The sequence below is a fragment of the Microcebus murinus genome, chromosome 12, assembly GCF_040939455.1.
Source record: "Microcebus murinus isolate Inina chromosome 12, M.murinus_Inina_mat1.0, whole genome shotgun sequence".
Classification (NCBI taxonomy): Eukaryota; Metazoa; Chordata; class Mammalia; order Primates; family Cheirogaleidae; genus Microcebus; species Microcebus murinus.
Window position 1 is genome coordinate 86933956 of NC_134115.1, and position 19865 is coordinate 86953820.

The 19865-nt window shown below is 49.0% G+C and overlaps 1 protein-coding gene across 4 annotated transcripts; it reads right to left on the reverse strand.

Annotated features, from left to right (window-relative positions):
* Window positions 1-416: 416 nt before the first annotated feature.
* On the reverse strand, window positions 417-19856 carry GOLGA2 (golgin A2). 4 transcript variants are annotated; one of them, XM_076009068.1, is made up of 27 exons: window positions 19656-19856; window positions 18065-18187; window positions 17058-17138; window positions 13983-14192; window positions 13663-13706; window positions 13482-13545; window positions 13017-13076; window positions 12756-12836; window positions 11846-11884; window positions 11522-11584; window positions 11340-11433; window positions 11141-11247; window positions 9894-9952; window positions 9442-9583; window positions 8886-8975; window positions 8677-8784; window positions 8381-8468; window positions 7680-8017; window positions 7338-7451; window positions 6246-6491; window positions 6085-6160; window positions 5290-5948; window positions 4889-5071; window positions 4700-4802; window positions 4512-4618; window positions 4288-4441; window positions 417-4201 (listed from the first exon to the last, which is right to left on the reverse strand). In XM_076009068.1, exons 1-27 carry the CDS (start codon window positions 19746-19748, stop codon window positions 3993-3995), a joined length of 3735 nt encoding a protein of 1244 aa, XP_075865183.1. In that variant the 5' UTR covers window positions 19749-19856; the 3' UTR covers window positions 417-3992. The 4 variants fall into 4 exon arrangements, with proteins under 4 accessions (XP_075865183.1, XP_075865184.1, XP_075865185.1 ...); XM_076009069.1 differs by lacking the exon at window positions 17058-17138; XM_076009070.1 differs by lacking the exon at window positions 12756-12836.
* Between the last annotated feature and the right edge of the window lie 9 nt (window positions 19857-19865).

Consider the following 19865-nt stretch of genomic DNA (forward strand, 5'->3'; position numbering starts at 1 on the left):
ACCATTAGGGAGCAGGGCCACGAGCTCAGCCTGGTGGGAGGACCTGGGGCTGGGGCTGGAGCCCTAGAGGGATGGAAGCAGGAGGAACAGGCCACCAACCCACACAAGCAAGGGGAATGGAGGGATGGAATGGAAGATGCCTGGGCTGGAAGTCGACACTCCCCTCCCATTCTTAGATCAGGCTCCTCAGCTCATTGGCCATCGGAACAGAACTGCTCCCCATATCACTGTGGCAGTCCCCTGGAGTCCCCCAGGCTTCACCAAGCAGTGGCCCAGGTGACAGGTCCCCAACAACCCCCTTGGACATGCTCAGACACTCCCAGCTCTGAACAATCAGAAGCCTGCCCTCTGCTGCCTGTTCAGTGGCACAGACGCCAGGACCCAGAACAGAAAAAGGAACACACAAGGTCCAGCAGTATAGATAAATCCATTTATTTTGAAATAAAAAGCAAGATAAACAGGAGCCGCATCACCAGGGTGCCACAACCACCTCTCTGCACCCTTCCTCTGCATTATGATATCAATAAATAAGTTTCCTAGCCCCAAATAATTATTTGAACCTCCTCCCCGTATTTTTTAAAAGGTATATCTTGGCTTCAGGCCTATTCCCCATTTGCCAGCTCCAAACTCTGGTATGATACAGGGGGTGGCCCTACCCCCGAATATACAAAATATTACACGTACAATATGTACAGGTGGGTGTCCCCACCGGGCCAAGTAAGCCCAGTGGGGCAAAGCTGGAGAGGGTGCTGGCTCTGTCCTCTGAGTGAGATGATGGATGCCCCTGAGGGAAGGACTCCTGAGGGGGTGGTGGTGAAGAGGTCACCAGGGAGCCCTTGCTTGACCACAGAGGCAGCCTCCTTTTTTGCTGTTTCCCGTTTATTTTTTGTTTTTTTTGAGGCAGCCTCCTTTAAAAAAAACAAATTTATGAGCCTCTGACTTTTTATTTTTCTAGAACAAAATTCCCCCCCCCAATTTTTTTTTAAAGGTCATCTTGGTTTTAGATGTCGTCATGCCCATTTGCCAGCTTTTCCAAACTCCAGTATGATACAGAGCCCAACCCCCAAATATACAAAATATTACACATACAATATGTACAGGCGGTGTCCCGGCCGGGCTAAGTTAGCCCCAATTGAGCAAAGCTGAAGGGTGCTGCCCCCTGTCCCCTGAGAGACAAGATGGATGTCCCTGAGGAAAGGACTGCTCTGGGGTAGGGAATGGGGGGGAGGGGAGGGAGAGGTTGTCTGCAGAGGCAGCCTCCTTAAAAAATAATACATTTATGAGCCTCTGGCCCCATCTAAAAAGGAAAATAATAAATTTTTTTTTTATCTACCTAAGAAGGGAAATAATCTAGTTGTTTAAAATCCCACTAAGAAGGAATAGAATATAACACAAATTTTTTTGTCCAGGTAAGAATGGAACTAATCCAATTTTTATCAACCTAAGAAGGGAAATAGTTCAAATGTTTTTTCTGTTCTTCTATTTTTAAAATTTTTCTCCTCCCCTAAGAAGGCAAATAATGATTTTCTACTTTTGTTCCTTTTTCTATTCTTGTTCTTTGTTTCCTCTAGCTGCAAATTTGTGTTTTTCCTTCTAAGGGATAAAATTATTTAATTCATCTATAAAGGGAAATAATCTATATGTAAATCCAGCTATGAAGGGAAATTTTTTTTTATTTTTGTGTTTTTAAGTTTTTTTACTCCCACCCGTCCAATTTTTTTTATTTTTTATGCAGCTAACAAGGGAAAATAATCTAAAGTTTTCGGTATCCACTTTGTAACAAGTGAAATCATCCAATTTTTCAATTCCAGCTATGGAGGACAATAATATCGTTTTATTCCTGAAGCCAGCTAAGAAGCATAGTAGTTTATTTTCTATGTTGGATTTTTATCTCAATTTTTTTCTCATTTTGTTCTCCCTCAGTCTACAAAGTTGTTTTAATGCCTCTAAGAAATGAGATAATCCAATTTTTGAAATGTAACTATGAAGATGCATATTTAGTTTTTCAAGCCAGCTGAGAAAGGAAATAATTTTTGGTTTTGTTCCTCTATTTTTGTTTTTTCTAATTTGTCTCCTCCAGCCCCAAATTTGTGTTTTTCCTTCTAAGAAGAGATAAAATTATTTAATCCATCTATAGAAGGAAATAATCTATGTGTAAATCCAGCTACGAAGGGAAATAATTTTTTTTTTATTTTTGTGTTTTTAAGTTTTTTTGCTCCCACACGTCCAATTTTTTTTATTTTTTATGCAGCTAACAAGGGGAAATAATCTAAAGTTTTCGGTATCCACTTTGTAATAAGTGAAATAATCCAATTTTTCAATTCCGGCTATAGAAGAAAATAATATCGTTTTATTCCTGAAGCCAGCTAAGAAGCACAGTAGTTTATTTTCTATGTTGGATTTTTATCTCAATTTTTTTCTAATTTTGTTTTCCCTTCAGTCTCCAAAGTTGTTTTAATGCCTTTAAGAAATGAGATAATCCAATTTTTGAAATGTAACTATGAAGATACATATTTAGTTTTTCAAGCCAGCTAAGAAAGGAAATAATTTTTCTGTTTTCGTTCCTCTATTTTTGTTTTTTCTAATTTATCTGTCTCCTCCAGCCCCAAATTTGTGTTTTTCCTTCTAAGAAGAGATAAAATTATTTAATCCATCTATAGAAGGAAATAATCTATGTGTAAATCCAGCTATGAAGGGAAATAATTTTTTTTATTTTTATGTTTTTAAGTTTTTTTGCTCCCACACGTCCAATTTTTTTTTTATTTTTTATGCAGCTAACAAGGGGAAATAATCTAAAGTTTTCGGTATCCACTTTGTAACAAGTAAAATCATCCAATTTTTCAATTCCAGCTATGGAAGAAAATAATATCGTTTTATTCCTGAAGCCAGCTAAGAAGTGTAGTAATTTATTTTCTATGTTGGATATTTACCTCAATTTTTTTCTTTTTGTTTTTTTTCAGTCTCCAAAGTTGTTTTAATGCCTCTAAGAAATGAGATAATCTAATTTTTGAAATGTAACTATGAAGATACATATTTAGTTTTTCAAGCCAGCTGAGAAAGGAAATAATTTTTCTGGTTTTGTTCCTCTATTTTTGTTTTTTCTAATTTGTCTGTTTCCTCCAGCCCAAAATTTGTGATTTTCCTTCTAAGAAGAGATAAAATTATTTAATCCATCTATAAAGGGAAATAATCGATGTGTAAATCCAGCTACGAAGGGAAATAATTTTTTTTTTATTTTTGTGTTTTTAAGTTTTTTTGCTCCCACACGTCCAATTTTTTTTATTTTTTATGCAGCTAACAAGGGGAAATAATCTAAAGTTTTCGGTATCTACTTAACATGTGAAATCATCCAATTTTTCAATTCCGGCTATGGCGGAAAATAATATCGATAGTTTTATTCCTGAAGCCAGCTAAGAAGCATAGTAATTTATTTTCTATGTTGGCTTTTTGTCTCAATTTTTTTCTAATTTTGTTCTTCCTTTAATCTCCCAAAGTTGTTTTAATGCCTCTAAGAAATGAAATAATCCAATTTTTGAAATGTAACTATGAAGATACATATTTAGTTTTTCAAGCCAGCTAAGAAAGGAAATAATTTTTGTCTGTTTTTGTTCTTTTCTATTTTTGTTTTTTCTAATTTGTCTGTCTCCCCCAGCCCAAAATTTGTGTTTTTCCTTCTTAGCAGGGATATAGCTAAATTAGTTAATCTAACTATGAAGGGAAATAACTTTTTTCAATTTTCATTTTTTGTAATTTTTTCCCCTCCTTCCAGCCCCCAAATTTGTTTTTATCTTTCTAAAAGGGAAATAATTAAAAATTTTTTTAGATACTGCTAAGATGGTCACTGGAAAATAATCCAAAAATTAGGACTTAGTCCTGGCCCAGGTGGGAGGGCTGTTGTCTTGGGAATCTAAGGAGAAAAGGCTGACTGGGAGTGGCGGGGGTGGGATGGGGGCAGCACCACTTCTCCAAGCCTTGCTGACACTATAAGACTTTTAGGCGATCCAGACCTTGAAGTGGTTCTTTTCCTTATTCCGGTAGAATAAGGGCAGGCAGGGGTTGACGCCCAAGCCCGTCTTGTCTGAGGGGCTCTGTATTTGGTGAAGCAGCTCCATGATCTGCTGAGCAGCATGGTTCTCAGGAGCGGCCCCCCTCTTGGCCACTTCTGCAGGCTCCTTGTTGGCGAGGCTCACCTCGTAAAAATCTTTGGGGAGAGAGGAGCAGGCTGCTGAGCCACCTGCAGCCCTTCTCTCCTATTCCTGTCCCACCCTGCCCAAGGGCTCTACTTACCCCCCTGCTCCGGAGCGTCAAGCTCCTGCAGGGCTGAGGGCCCTGGAATGGGCTCCTGTGCAGCACTGTGGGTGTCTAGCAGGACTTTGCCGTGGTCCTTGTCGTGCTGGTTCAGCAGCTGCATCACTAGCCCCTGCAGCTCCAGCATCTTCGCCTGGAGAAAGAGGTGCTCAGCGCCTGCCCCCTGCCCCTGCCCGTGCCCACAGCAGCGTTCTGGGCCCTACCTTCATATCCTCCTTTTCTCTTGCCATCTCGCGAACGTACTCCTCGTTCTCATGCTGCTGCTTCTTCAGCGCAGCTCTCTGATATTGGTACAGTGTGACATACTCCCCTGCGAAAAGACAGGGTTCAGACTCCGGGGTTCCCCTGACCCTACGGAGAGCTCGCCCGGCCATGCCCATTCCTGGCTCACCAATGGTTTCTGTCTCTCCAGCCAGCTGGATACAGCGATGTTCCAGCTCATCCACTTGCTCCTTCAGATCCACCTTCTCCCGCATGAGCTCTACAAACCGGTTCTGGTGCCAAAATCACGGGGTCAGGTCTGGGCAGCAACCTCCCTGCCCCTCCCCTTCTTGGCTCAAGCCAGGACAGACTCACTCACCTGAAGCTTCTCCATGTCCACCTGTAGGGCCCGGTAGGTTTCCCCAGACACGACGTCGCCTCCAGTTCCAGGGCCTGCGGCTGCCTGGAGAGCCAAGCAGCGCACCTGCTGTTCCGTCAGCCGCCCACTCAACTGGGCCTGCTCCTCCTCAGCGCTGGCCAGAGCTGAGTTGAAAGATGTCACCTGCAAGCAAAAGTGAGTGTGCTTGTGGGTGGACACAAAGGACTTACAGACGAAAGGAAGCAGAGAGGAACCCTCCCAACTCGGGGCCTAAGGGGATATGCCTGTTGTTCACAGGTACATGGTGTCTGATCACTAGCTTCCAAGGAAGGGGGGTTATCAAGAGAAATCAGAGGGCAGGAAGTGTGGGACAGAGAAGGGGCGAGAAGAGTTATGTTCACCATGGCTTCTGGGTTCTCTAGGTTCTCCGGGATGCCCAGCTTGGGCCTACCAGCCTCCTCATCTGCTCCCTCCTTGCCAGGTGTGTCCTCTGTGTCAGGTATCTCCTTGTCAGTTATCTGTTCCTTGTCAGGTGTGTCCTTGTTAGATGTGTCCTTGCCAGGTATTTGCTCCTTGTCAGGAATGTCCTTGTCAGGTATTTGCTCCTTGTTAGACGTGTCCTTGTTGGGTATCTGCTCCTTGCCAGGAGTGTCGTCCTTATCAAGTATCTCCTTGCCAGGAGTGTTGTCCTTGTCAGGTATCTCCTTGCCAGGAGTATTGTCCTTGTCAGGTATCTCCTTGCCAGGAGTATTGTCCTTGTCAGGTATCTCCTTGCCAGGAGTGTTGTCCTTGTCAGGTATCTCCTTGCCAGGAGTATTGTCCTTGTCAGGTATCTCCTTGCCAGGAGTGTTGTCCTTGTCAGGTATCTCCTTGCCAGGAGTGTTGTCCTTGTCAGGTATCTCCTTGCCAGGAGTGTCATCTTTGTCAGGTATCTCCTTGCCAGGAGTGTCGTCTTTGTCAGGTGTGTGGTCGTTGTCAGGTATCTCCTTGTCAGGAGCGTCCTCCACTCCATCCTCAAGTCTCTCCTCCTTCTCTGCTCTCTCCTTGTCCAATCCATCTCCTGGGGGCAGCCAGAAGAGTCCTCAGACAACCCAACAAGGGAGGCAGAATGGACCACCTCCCTCACCGTGTGACCTGGGCCAGCCACTCCCCCCAGAATCCCTAGCTGCTCTAGAGGTCCCCTCCCCCTCACTTACCCTTCCCAGGGTCAGCCATTAGGCTCAGCTGAGCCTGCAGCTGCTGGTTCTGCTGGCTGGCGGCTTCCAGGCGCTCCTAAAGAGACAGGAAAGAGGGTAAGGAGGCACAGAGGCTGCCAGGTCCTCCCACTCGGGGGCCCAGCCCTCAGCAACTCCCTCACCTGGGTCTCCTGCAACTCCTGGCGGGCCCTCTCGGCCACCATCGCGCCCTGAACTTTCTCTTGCTGTAGCTGATCCACGGCCTGGGTCTGCTGCAGGAGCTCCCTGTGTAGAGTCTCCTTCTCTGAAACCAGCTGCTGGTAGGCGGCCGCATGCTGTTGGTAGGCCACCGCGTACTGCTGCACGTAGAGCAGGTACTGATCCCGCTCCTGCTGCAGACTCTTTGCCTCGTCATTCTTCAGTTCCACCTGCGGGAAGACCCTGGATGTGAGGGCAGGTGGTGGCCTGCTTCCAGACTCTGAGCCCATCAACAGGGTAGCCCCATCAACAGGGCAGCGGGGGCAGGGTGGGACTCTGCCGCCTGCGCAGGCCCCTGGCCCCTCGCTCCGGGCCTGTCTCCCTTGCACAGAGCCCCAACGACTCCTCACCCAGCCTCACATCCCATAATCTTCTTCCCATCATTTAAACTTTAGGCCACAGATGAGAGGAAAAGCAAAGGGAGCCAACCAGCAAGCATCTGTTGCGTGCACATTAAATGCCTGACATTTTACATCCATTATTTCATTTAATCCTCAACACCTCTCTGAGAAAAGTACTAACTTCTTTTTCTTTTGTTTGCTTGTTTGTTTCTTTTTTTAATTTTTGTTTTTGAGACAGAGCCTCACTCTGTCACCCTGGGTAGAGTACAGTGGTATCATCATAGCTCACTACAAGCCCAAACTCCAGGGCTCAAACAATCCTCCAGCCGTGGCCTCCCAAAATGCTGTGATTACAGGGGTGAGCCACTGCGCCCAGCTAGATGTAAAGTATTTGACTATCTGCCAGCAGAGCCAAGACTGGAATCCAGTCTGAATCCAAAGACCTCCCCATTAGACCATCTTCCCCTAGAGTTAGGGGCACTCAGTGCCTCTAGCTGGAATGATTATGTCTAGACCTGGGAGAAGCCCAGGGCTACCCACCTCTGAAAGTCAGAGGGCAGGAAGCAATAGTCACAGGACTGCTCTGTAGACTTGTGGGGTCCACTGTCCCCCAGGCTGGCACTACCTTGGTCCTGGCCCGGCACCTCCCCCCTTCTCAGGTAGAGCAGTGGTTACCGTTTCCTTCAGCTCTCCCAGCTTCTCCTGTAACTGGCCCAGCTTCTTAGCCAGCTCCATCTTCACATGCTGCTCTGACTGTAGTGCACTAGTAATTTCCATTTTGTCATTACTCTGGACAGAGAGAAGTAATCTGCAGCTGGAGACCTCAGGACTTAATGTCCACTTCCCACAGCGCAGGGACGAGTGGTCATAGGTTGGAAACCCATCCCCCCGCCACCACATACTGGAGTGGGGCTCTGGTACCATTTCACATAAGGTCTACCCTGCCCAATTTTATAGGTGGGGAAACAAAGTCCCAGAGGGCAAATGAGGGCAGGCTAGCCAAGTGGGACCACGCACCAGTTTGATAAAGCCATCCTGCAGCTCGGCCAGCTGCTTCTTGAGCTCAAGGTTCTGGGAGACTGCACGACTGATGGTGGCACGGTCGTTCTGCATGGTCTCCAGAATCTTCTTGCGCTCTTCTGCCTGGTCCCCCCACATTTCGGCCTGCTGTTCCAGCACCCGCAGCCGCTGCCACTGCTCCAGGTTCTGATGACTCAAACTCTCATTTTCTTGTAACTGGGCATGCAGCTGTCCTTCCAGGCTTTCCAACTGCTTTTGCAGCTGCTCAGCCTCTGCCTGTAGCTGCTGCTCGGTCTCAGAGGGCCCTGCTGGGGGCTCCGGGGGTCGTGGTTCAGCTGAGAAAGGAAACGTATGATAAAGGCCTCTGGATTCTCAAAAATCCCTCTGTTTGGTCCATAGCTCCTCTCCCCAAACCTTGGCTTCCTGGCTAATAATTCCTCACCCTCATATCATTTTCAATCTTTCAAGCCATTATTGTGCTCAAGACAACTTGTGGATGGGTGACAATGGGCATTCCCTCCTCTGCAAATGTGGCCACTGAGGCTCAGAGAGATTAAAAGACTTGCTACCTCCTGGCACAGACCCCTTTCCCACTGCCAGAAAGCTCTGGCATCTTCCCACCTCCAGGGGACATTCTAAGCTACCCCCATAGCCGTCCCACACAATCCTCCTCCCAGGTGCCCCCAGTCCCAGCTTACCTATCTGGCTCTTCAGTTCAGCCAAACTGGCCTCTAGTTCTCGAACTTGAGTCACACTGTGCTCCTTTTCCTCTTTCAATATGTGCATCTGCCCAGAGATGGGGGAAAAAACCACAGAAAGAGAGACTGGTAGATGGACAGACCACCATCTTCCTCTCTGTCCCCACCTCCACAAACCCAAAACACATGCCCACCTCTGCCTGCACACCCCAGCAAGCCATGGGATTCCCATTTTATAGGTGCCCAGAAAGATCAAGTGACTGATCTCAGGTGGGGGTTGCAGGATCAGACCTCACCTTTTCTGACATTTCCTTCATTTTCTCCTGCCACATGGCAGTATCTCCTTTCAGAATTGCTAAATAATGGTCTCTGTCAATCTGTAACCGTTTCATCTTCTCCGTAAGCTGCAAGAATGGGCTCAGAAGTTAGGAGGGCTGTCCCTTGTTGCTACCTGCTTCTGGCCACCTGTGGTCATCCTCCTTCCACATACCCCCCAAAGCCTCACCTCGGCCACACGTTTCTCCAGCTTCTCCCGATCGTCCAAGATCTGCTGTAATTGCAGGCTGCTGTTCTGGGCTTCAGTCGGGGTAGCAAACTGGATGGTGAAAAATGAAGAGGTTAGATCCTCGGAGCTTAGGCTGCTCCACAAAATGCTCCCCCGAGGGCTGGAGCTGGGCTCGATGGACAGCCAGGGTCAGTAAAGGTTTCTGCCCTCTATTATTATGACCATGTAATAACAAAAGTGTTGGCTTAGCTCCCTGGAGGAAGAACAGACTCACAGACTAGCCATATAGGTGTAATCTATAGAACAATGGTTTTCAACCAGGACACTTTTTAAAAAAAAATTTTAAAAGCCACTGAGATTCTGATTCCAGAGGTCTAGAGCGGGCCCCAGTTTGTAGATTTTTAGCAATCTCTAAAGGATTCTATGGTAGGACCAGAACAAGGATCCAAATTCTCCAGCTCTGGACTAGAAGCCGCCCCCTACCCCTGCAATGGTCCCTAGAGACTATGGCCCTGGCTATTGGGGCTCGGACTGCTCCGAGGGGCTGCAGCCTCACCTGCAGTAGCAGGAGCTCGGAAAAGTCCAGTTTCTTCTGCATTTCGTCAAACTGACGCTTCAAGGCCTCCTTCTCAGATACCAGGAAGCGAAGCTTCTCTTCCAGTTCTGAGTTTGTCTGCTTTAAGTCCTCATTATTTTTGCTGTGGCCAGAGGTAGTGTAGAAAGGAATGAACAAAGTACAGAAAGGACCGTGTTGGTGATCAACCCACCATACAAGCACAGAACTGTGGCACTGGAAAGGACCCCAGGAATCAAGAGTCACGGGTGGCAGGCTACAGAGAGGACCTGAGGCTACATCATGAGCCAGTGGCACAGCTGGGACTAGAGCGTGGCCCTGCCCATGTCCAAACCTGTAGAGCCACCTACCATGCTCACTGTATCCCTCCAACCTCCCACCACATCACCCACCATGGGCCCCCAGACCACCCACCCCACCTTCCCCCATCCTACTTGTTCTTGTATAACTCCATCTTGAGAGCATCTCGCTCTTTGGTTAACTCCTTGTTATCCTGCAAATACAGAGAGGTTAAATCAGGATCTGTCAGGCAGAAGATGTAGCTGGCACACTAATAACAGCAGCTACAGTAACTATTTCACAGTAACACTTCCTCACCCTGAATCACACCACATATTTTCAAGGCATTTCCAAGCCTGTGGGATCATTTGTTTCTAACAGACTGAATAAGGGTGGAAGAGCAGGGAAAGGGATCAAGTTTACAGCCTGCTAACAGAGGCCCAGAGGTGTTAGATGATACTGCTGCTGCTATTAGCATTATCACCAATGTTCAACCCTTTATCGAGTGCTTCTCCAGGCACATGTTAACAGCCTCATTTAGTCCTCGCAACCACCATGTGAGACAGTCACTATCATTATCTCTGTTTTGTAAAGGAAAAGCAGAGTATTAAAAGTGCTCACCTAGGGTCACTTAGAGCTGGGATTTGAACACTCAGCTCCATCTAATTCTCTAAGCCCATTTCCCCCCCCCGGGGGGGGGTGCAGATATGAAGGGGGAAATTAATCTTTTTGTTCACTTTTTGAATGGATGATACATCACATAGTCCAAAGCTTAGAAGGTACAGAAATGAAATGTCTCACAGCCACCCTGTTCCTCTCCCAGTGTTTTATGAACCCTTTCAGATACATTTTATGTGTATTATACATGGTAAACACACATACACACACATAAGCACATCCCCTCTCTCTATACAAATGGTAAATTACTAAAGATATTCTTCTGTGTTTTCACAGCCCACATACCATATACCCTTCTCCTAGCACGTGGCCAAGGCCGCTGCCAGTCAAGGGCAGGGTGGGCACTCAGCCTCTGGGCTCTGTATTCAGTGCTCACTCACTCCCACAGCACTCGTCCAACTCATGCACGGCAGCCAACTCATCTCCAAGCAACTGTTTTTTTTATTTTTTAGAGACGAGGTCTTGCTATGCTGCCCAGGCTGGCCTCAAACTCCTGGCCCTAGCGATGCTCCTACCGTGGCCTTCCAGTAGCTGGGACTACAGGTGCACACTGCTGCACACCCCAGGCTGTTTCTGACAACCACACAACAAAAGTAGCAAGAAATGGCCCGTGCTGCATTCTGGGCAGTGGGACGCTCCACCCTGCAGAAGGGCCCTTCAGGCTTACTCTGATATCTGGGAAGCTGGCCTGCCAGCCAGTGGCAAACCAGGTGACTGGGCTCACCTTGTCCACCTGTTTCTGTTTCGTGGAGACGGCAGACAGAGTCCGCTCTAAGTCTCCTATCCGCTGCCGAGAAGAGTGCAGGCGGCTGGCAAGATCCTCCGACTCGCCTGGAATGAGGGAGTCGAGATGGAGCCCAAGGCCTCCCCTGAAGGCCTGCCAAGGCCCCAGGCCGAAGGCTGAAGGGTGCCCAGATTCCCACCTTCTTTCTGCCTGATTGCCTGCTGAGTGTGGACCAGCGCAGAATGAAGATCTGACTTCTCAGATACTAGGATCCCTATGGTCTGAATATGAACCTTTGGGAGAAAAGCCAAACAAGTGCTGAAAGAGAGGGAAAGAAATGTTCTCTAGAGGACATGAGGGGACACCATCCAGGCCACTCACCTGGAGTTGTTCTCGTAGGGCTCCCTGTTCCTTCATCGACTTTTGCTGATATTCTTTTTTCTCCTATAGAAAGAAGGAAGAAAGATCTCTTACTTGGGGGAGGCAGAGATGGAATAGCAAAAGTTGTGCCCCCAGAATGCCACCAATGCCCCAGGGCAGACCCACCCATGAGACCAGATTATCAGGAACCCTGTGGGGAATGGGGGTGGGACCCCAGGGGTGAGCCTGCTCCAGGCCAGGATTGGGCAAGACAAGCTGGGGCCTCTACATCTGGGTCCTTCCCCAAACCCATCAGCCATGTCATAAGCAAAGAAATCACATTACTTTTTCCAGCTGATCCATAAGTTCTTGATTATGCTGTTGCTGTAGAGAGAGTCAAAGGAAGGTGACTGAGGTGGTCCCCCCAATCTATTTCCCAGACCAAGAAGGGGTAGGCAGGGGCCAGGAATGGATTTTAAAGGCACAGTTCTGGACCCTATGGAAACCATGAACTGACAAAACTGCCCTCAAGCTCCCAAGGTCAGAGAATTTGTGTGTTTGCTGGTTTTTGTTCACAGCCATAAAACTGAAAGCCTGAATCTGGATTCTCTTTAAAAAATAATAACACAAAACTCTAGAAAAGGACTTTGAGAAAGGAAAGACTTCCCTTCTGCCAGCTTGTGATTTAGAAGGGTACATTCACTCAACAAATATTTACTGAGCACACACTGCAGGCCAGGTACTGTTCTTAATAACATGGATATAGAAATGCAAAGGACAGATGAGATCCTTTTACCCTGTCTTTTACATTCTAACGGGCCTTGAAATCTGATGCTCAGAGCTACAAGAGACCTTCGATACCCTCTAACTCTACCTCCTCAGGAAACTCAAGCACAGAGAGAAGTCGCTTGTCCAAAATCAAAGACAGAGCAAATCAAGGATGAGCCAGGGAGGGAACACAGGGCTGCTGACAACTCGCCAAGCTCGAGCTCCCACGAGAGCCAACCACCCCAGGGCATGTGTGGTGAGGACGAGCAGGGCTGTCTGGAGAAGAGAAGAGTAGGCAAAGAGGGCAGCGACAGAAAGCCATGCGGCATGCTCCGTGCTTGGGGTCCCTCCAGCTGAAGCCTAGGCCCCCCCCAGCACCCACTCTCCCTTGGCACCAGGGGCTCCCGGCCTCTTTCTTCAGAGCCCCAAGGGGAAATTGGAGCCCAGGATGGCAGCGTGGCATCAGGGAACCCCACTGGACTCTTACCAATTCCTCTACTTTGCTACTGAGTTGTTTGTTTGTTAGATAGCTGGAGTCCAGGGCTACCGCTAGCTCGTGGTACCGGTTCTGAGGCGCATGCAGAGAGGAGGAGTTGGAGGAGGGTTGGGGGGAGAGGTAGAGAGAGCAATCATTAGGGTTGGGGTCTGTGAGCTGTCTCAGCTGGCAGAGGGGCACCCAGCCCCCACTGTGGCAGGAGGTCAGGGGCTGGCCTGCAGGGTCACTGGGCCACAGTTCAGGGCCACTTACCTCCATTTCCTTCAGGTCAATGGACGATGAAAAGCCCGTTCCGTTGACATAGGAGGAAGACTAAAAGAAATGAGGGTTCATTCAGAGACGCTCTGTCCCCTCATGGCTAAGCCCTCTGACTTCCTTTCTTTCCCATCAACTGGCAAAATTTTCTTTTCTGCCTAATTTGGACCCCTCCTCCCGTCATCCTTCTGTGCCAACTTCTCAGCATTCTCATCTCCCTGCCATCCCTCCCCTCTGAGCAGCTCTCAGCCTGTGCTCCCACAGCAGGATAAACACGTCACAGGCCCTGTGGCCCAGCTCTTGCCCCTGCACAGCTCCAAGGGGGAAGGCCCAGAGAAGAGGTTGACTTGCTCAGTTTTGCCCAGCTGGTCCTTTCTCCCTCTCACGAACCCCTGCCTCTGTTTCCTCCTATCATATTTCCTTCCCCCTTGCCCCCCTTCTGGGCCCTAATTGCTGGGATACCTCGGACACAAGACTATTGATATGCTGAGAAAGTTGTCGCAGGCTCTCAGTCGATGAGAAAGTCCTAGGGATGGAGACAGGGGTCAGGGGTGCAGGTGGCTCAATGGGAAAGAGGGTCATGGGCAGTGACCTGCCCTGACTCCCTTGCCTAGGGACCGCTGCCCCGACAGGAGACACTCACTCGATTTTGTCCACAAGATCAGAAACATCATCAACATCATGGTCCTGTTTGGGAAGAAACATTATGGTCATTCAATTTTCAGTAAGACTTAGCCAGGGCTGGGGTCAGCCAAGCTCATCCCGACAATCTTCATCTCCCCAAACTTCCAGACAAAGCCTGGTCTTAGGTTCCCCGATCCTAGTCCCCAGGAAGGGCACCTGGCTCTAGAACCAAGTTCCCTGTGAAAGGAGAAGAGAAGCCATGGTGGGACTGGTCCTTAGGGAAGGAGAGTGGGACACGCACACAGGAAGGTAGCGGGCAAGGGGGGAAGAGGCACAAACCTTAAGTGTTTCCGTGCCAGTGAGCCTAGCATTAGGGGAAGGGACACTGCCAGGTGACAGGCTGTCATCGGTGGAATGACCACCAAGTGACTCAGTGTTATCACGGGAAGGGACACCACTTCCGCTGTCATCATCAGTGGAAGGAAAACCGTCAGGTGACTTGGTGTCATCAGCAAATGGTGGCGCAGGGCAAGCGCGGTCTTTGGGCGCCTGTCACAGAACAGAGAAGGGATTAGGGGGCTATGCAGGAGAGAAGGCACCTTGGTGCCATGGACACAAGGGTGCAGAGCAGGCAGGACAGCTGTTGCTGCAGTTAGAGTGACAGTGACAAATGCTGGGAGCCCCTCAGGGGTATGGACACAGCCTGCCCAGGCTTCGGACCACTGGGCAGCATTTCCAGGAGCCAAAGTGCAAAGCAGGGGCTGCACGACCTCCTCCATTGACACACGAGGACCTTGCTGTCCCTAGAACTCAGCAAAAGACAGCACCAGACTCTGACCCACAGCAGCCACAGCAGGCGAGAGGAAGGTGTGCCAGAGTCAGGAGGAAAAAAGGCACTGTTCTTCCAGAAAGCTGCTTGGTGCCTCAGCATGACCCCAACCTGGGTGCCTGCTGTGCACAGAAGTGTGGTGAGTGGTCCTTGTGGTCAGTGGAGCTGCCTCTCTCTCTCTCTCTCTTCCCAGCCTCCCCCTTCCCTTTACCCTGCCCCAACCATGGACTATATTTCTGATTCAGGCTTTTTTAGGAAAGAAAGTTACCCAACTAAAAGCTTCTCCCGGCCCCCTGGAGGTAAAAAGACAATAAACCATACTCTCAGGGCCACTACCCCCACCCCACCTCTTAGCTCCAGAAACACCTACCCAACCAAGAGAGCACCTGAGAAACCAGGGGTCAGATGTTTGCCCTATGACTCTAGGCAACGTGGAGGTCGTGAGGCCTCTTTCCTGGGAAGAGCAGTTAGGGGATATTCCTCACCTTTAGGACTTGAGCCATGTAAAACCCCACCCCAGCTGGTCCCACTTGCTTGACTGCAGCCTCATCCACCCTCTCTCCAGGCTCATGCCTAACTCTCAGCCCCAGCCCCTGGCTCTAGAGATCTTCTCATGTCCAACAGGCCAGACGGGCAGAGAATGGAAGAGCAGCCTGACAAGAGAAGAGTGTGGGGCAGCCAAGGGCCTGGTCAGGGGAGCCAGGTCTTGGGAGGAAGTGGCTGCACCTCTCTCCAGGCAAAGGGCTGCTGCTCTCAGGACCCTTCGGAGTTGGCCTCTGAAAGCCCAAATCTACTTCCCTCCTTAGAGCAAGTGCTGCAGAGGCTGGGGGACCAAGTTTTGGGGGGACTAAGAGGTTGGGGGACCTCTTGGTGCTTCTCTGGTGCACCTCAAGTTCTGCAGAGGTTGGGGGACCAAAGCTGGGATGAGCCAAGTTGTCTCTGCATCTCTACAAGTAGACTGTGACCATGGCCCTGGAACCTAGCGTTGCCTTGACAATGGCTACAGCTGAATCTAACAGGTAAGAGCAGCGACTGAGCAGCGGGCCAGACATGAGACTTCAGGGGACCCCGGCAGGCGGTCTCTCTTGGCATCTTGGGTTCCCACTGACCTCCAGCGTTAGACACAAAATGTCCCATCCCATTAAAAATGTTTTTCTCTCTCCACTATCCCGTTTCTGGAAATGTTATCAGCTCTATTCAGGGTACTGCAACCACAGGCCTGCACTCCTGGAGTATGAAAGTTACTTGAGAAATAGTTACTGATATAGAGAGTTTAAACACAGTAAGAAGGGAAGACAGGGCCTTCATTTCCAGAGAAGAGGGACCTGGGCGGGTACAGAATTTTAGAACATTACAATAGACTAATAATTTTCTCATGAAGAAACTGAGGCCCCAGATCCCTTAACCACTGAGACCACGGTCCCAGGACTCCTCCAAGCCTGTGCTTCCCTCTCCATGCCACTCAGTGTCTCCTCTGAGTCAACAAGGTGAGTCACAGCACCTGGGCAGACCTGACTGTGGGAAACAGCTGTGATGACTGAAAACTTCTCTATCTGTCCCAGTGTCTCCCTGTGCTCACCTCCCACAGGATCTGGCTCTATTTCCTCTGGCTTGGCAGAGGCCCCCGGGCAAGTCAGGTGTGGAGGAAGTGCCCACATCACATTCAGAGGTCACCTCTTAGCCCTGTGTATCCCGATGCCCTGCCCCCACCCGGTTCCCCTGTGTCCCTGAGAGATGTTCTATGAGCTCATAATGGTGGCCATGACCTCATTGCTCCCTCTGCCTCCCCCACTCTCCATACCGATGAATCTTACCCACCTTTAACCTTCAAACTGGCCTTAAATGTCACCTCCTCCAGCCTCAAGTCCGTTTGCAACCAACCTTCCCACAGCTGAGAATATGTGACATTCCGAGGGCTCTGCCTCCCTCTGCATGCAATCCTACTTCCTCATCTACTTTCTCCACTGTTTAGCAAAGTGCCTTGGCTACCAAGAGCCCGGTGCACATGGCTAAGTGTCCACTGGATTTTTAAAAGCAATTAGAGGCAGAATGTCCTGGTCACTCATCTGTTTGCTTAACGTCACATCCTTTACAGTTAGTTCTTCTAAAAAATAACTTCAATTCTCGCAACTATGATACAAACTCTTTCTCTCAACTGTATGTTGCCTACTCTCAAACCAAAATGAATCAAGTCAAAAAATCATAAACTTCTATGTGGTCTACTGGTTTTGGGGGAAGATGCCCAGAGGGTCAGACCTAAAGGTTTGCTGGGTTTTTAAAAAAATCTCTCCTAGTCTGATAGTACCATTCAAAAGCCCAAATCCCACACATCTGCTCCAAAAGTGATTCCCAAATTACCCTTAACCTTCAAGGTATGTCTCACCTTTACAAGATGATAAATGATACGGGGGAAGTGAAAAAACTCAATCAGTGAAGCAGGTGAAGAAGCAGACAGACAGGCCGAGGGATTAATGGCAGCAACATAAAGTAAGCCAGAAGCAAAGTACCCCCCCAGTGAGAGAAGCCTCAGGGGCATGCACAGCCGGGAGAGAGCAAGCCAGAGAGGGGTCTCGGCATTGCCTCACCTTCCAATTGTCCAATGGGGGGAGTGCTACCCCATTGGAATGGTTAAGGTTGGACACCAGCACCTTCAGAATGTCCTGAATCTATAGGAGACGAAAAGGGAAAAATAAGAGCAGGGGAGAAAGAAGTGGCTTAGAGACAGGCAAGAAAATCAGGCACGGAAGAAGAGGTGGGCTCAGGGAAACGAAATGCCGAAGGAAGGAGATCAGGAGATCAATATCGTGGCCTGCACCATCCTTCCAAAGGGCTACCTGCTGCTTTGCCAGAGGCAGAAACAAATAGAAGAAAAGTCCTCCGAGTGACACAGCTCTTAGTACGCTCACGCTCACGGGGCCCCTTCTTCAGGCCCAAGATGTAGAGGAAATCTGGCAGGGCTCCAGACCCTCAGCTCCATTTTAAAACCAGCCTTCCTCGTAAGGTTTCCTTGAACAAAGAGGGCTACAGCTAAAAAGTAAGTTTGAAAGACACTGATCGAATTCAACATCAACTTATAGAGGACCAGGGAAGGAAGTAATTTTTCTGAAGTTACCCAGCAAGGTGGTGGCAAAAATGGTCTCAAAATTCAGATCTTCTCCTAATCCTAGTGCCTGGGGCTCTCTGTACCATACCCTGCTGCCGAAACAGGGAGAGCATGATGGCAAGTGGTGGTTCTCACTGGCTTCACTTCCCCTTGAGCTGGGGAAGAGGAAAATCAAATAGCAACTACCATGTATTGCATGTCTACGCCAGGCCCTGAACTAGGAATTAATATAAAAACAACAAAAAGACCTCATTTAAACTTCTATAAGTGTCAATAAAACAATATTACCCCTGTTTTACAGGTGTGAAAAGAGAGGCCCAAAGAGACCAAACAGTTTGCCCTAAATCATACCCCCAGCAGAGGGAGAGGGAGGATTCAAACACAGAATTCTCACCCAATACCCGACACTTTTCCCACAATCTTAACCAGTACTCCTTACTTCCTTCTCTTAAGCCCCTATCCCCGGGGGCCTGGCCAGCCAAGACTCACATCCTCAGGTGGGCAGCAACTATCAGTAGCAGTTGTCTCAGAGCTACTACCATTGTTGACGTTTTCCTTTTTCTTCTTTATATAAGAAGACGGGAGGTTGTGCTTCAGTTGATACTCCGCCAACTGTGGGAAGGAAAAGCAGTAATACTCATGAGGACCATGAACCCATATAGTCACATTCTAAAGTAGAATTAAAGTAATGCCAGTTATTTATTTTTTACTTTACAATTTTTACAAAGGACTCTCATTGTGAACACCATTTGATTTAATGCCACCCACAATTGTACAAGGTGTTGTAATGATCACTTGATGACTGAAATAGACTGATACTATGGCTTTTTTAAAAAGGCAATAATGGAATTTAAATTCAGTCTTCTGACTTCAAGCTCCCAGGTTTTGCCATGAATCTGCAGGTGCCAGGGAGCAAAACCAAAGGCAGAGGTAGAAAGCAAGCATTCAGCAGGCAGGAACCATACATTGTGTGGTTTGGAATCAGACAGTGGGGCCCTTTCTTACACATCTGTCAGGGCTGCACACAAGTACTTCCCCAACTTTTCAATGTATCCTAATGCAGAGGATAGTGAAGGCACACCCCTAGGACAAGCCAAGCAGCATTTCAGAGAGAAGACTACTATAATCTTACAAATCTATGCAAAGGCCATCCCTAAGTACATTTGTGTTCTTTCTCTCTCAAGAGAATCAGGCAAAACGGATGCTTCAGAAAGATACCCCGTGTTAATCCCGTGGCACTCAGAGAACCCCAGGTTGAGAAGGTGATTTGGGAAAGATCAAGGCTGTGAAGTTCAGTTTCCCAGGATATGTTCTACAGAAGGTAAGTAGATCTCATGCCAGAGAGCACTGAGCGAACGTGAGGTAGAGAACTCAGGAAAAAATTTTAAAGTCTCTCTGGACAGTGGAAATCTGGGAGAAAACCAAACCAAACTCGTTCTCCCATTCCCACCCAAGAGACACTGTCAACGTTTTGAGCTTGTTGGTGAAGTGTAGGCTTTTCATACTATCAACGTTAAAGTTAAGGGAGCTGTAAACCTCTCAGTCCTAAATTCCGTAGTCCTCAGTCCCTTTCCAGTTGGAAATTTGTGCTACAGAGAAACCAGAAAGGGAGTGACACTTGGCGCGGTACAGGGTCGTAAGATCAAAGGCCAGGCTCTCCGCAGTAATGACAGTTCCGAGGGGGCTTGTGACGCAACTACATTCCACTCCTAGCTACCTACGCCCGTCTCTGCTCCGCGGTGGGGGTGGGGGAGGGGAGCGCAGGGCCGGGACCCAGGTCCTTGGATACTGGAGCCCAGAGCCCAGGGAGGGCGGGTTTGGGGCAGCAGGAGGCGAGGGCTGAGTCCAGATCAGGGAGCCCCGGGAGTCCCCCGCCCAAAGTCACCCTGGGGCAACTGGCTAGGGCGGGGGCTGGGCTGCCGAGGGGGCGGGGCTGTCTGAGAAGACTTTGAGGAGGGGAGTCAAGGGGCGCCGTGGGGAAAGCCCTGCGTGTCTCAGGAGTGGCACAGACTGTGGCAATAGTCCTGCCATGGAAGGGAGCCTCGGGCTGGGTCGGGAGCCGCGACCCGGCGCGTTTTACCTTTTTCCTGGCCCTGGCCAATTTTTGCTGTCGGTTTTCTTCCGACATCCCGTGGGGGGGAGGGTAAATATGGGATCTACAGGAACTCATCATGAGATCCCGACAACCACTGCGAAATCGCTTCCGCTCAACCACTGCAAAATCGCTTCCGCTCGCTACCGCGCAGAAGTGCAACTGAGCCAGAACAGGCGGTACCAGGGCGATACTAGG

What these genes read in the sequence shown, in the direction of transcription:
- GOLGA2 (XM_076009068.1), bottom strand. Translation starts at nt 19,748, where the DNA reads ATGATGAGTTCCTGTAGATCCCATATTTACCCTCCCCCCCACGGGATG. An exon ending in TCAATAGTCTTGTGTCCGAG is followed by an intron (nt 13,077 to 13,481) that starts GTATCCCAGCAA and finishes CATTTCTTTTAG; the next exon opens with TCTTCCTCCTATGTCAACGG. An exon ending in CCCTACGAGAACAACTCCAG is followed by an intron (nt 11,434 to 11,521) that starts GTGAGTGGCCTG and finishes TTTCTCCCAAAG; the next exon opens with GTTCATATTCAGACCATAGG.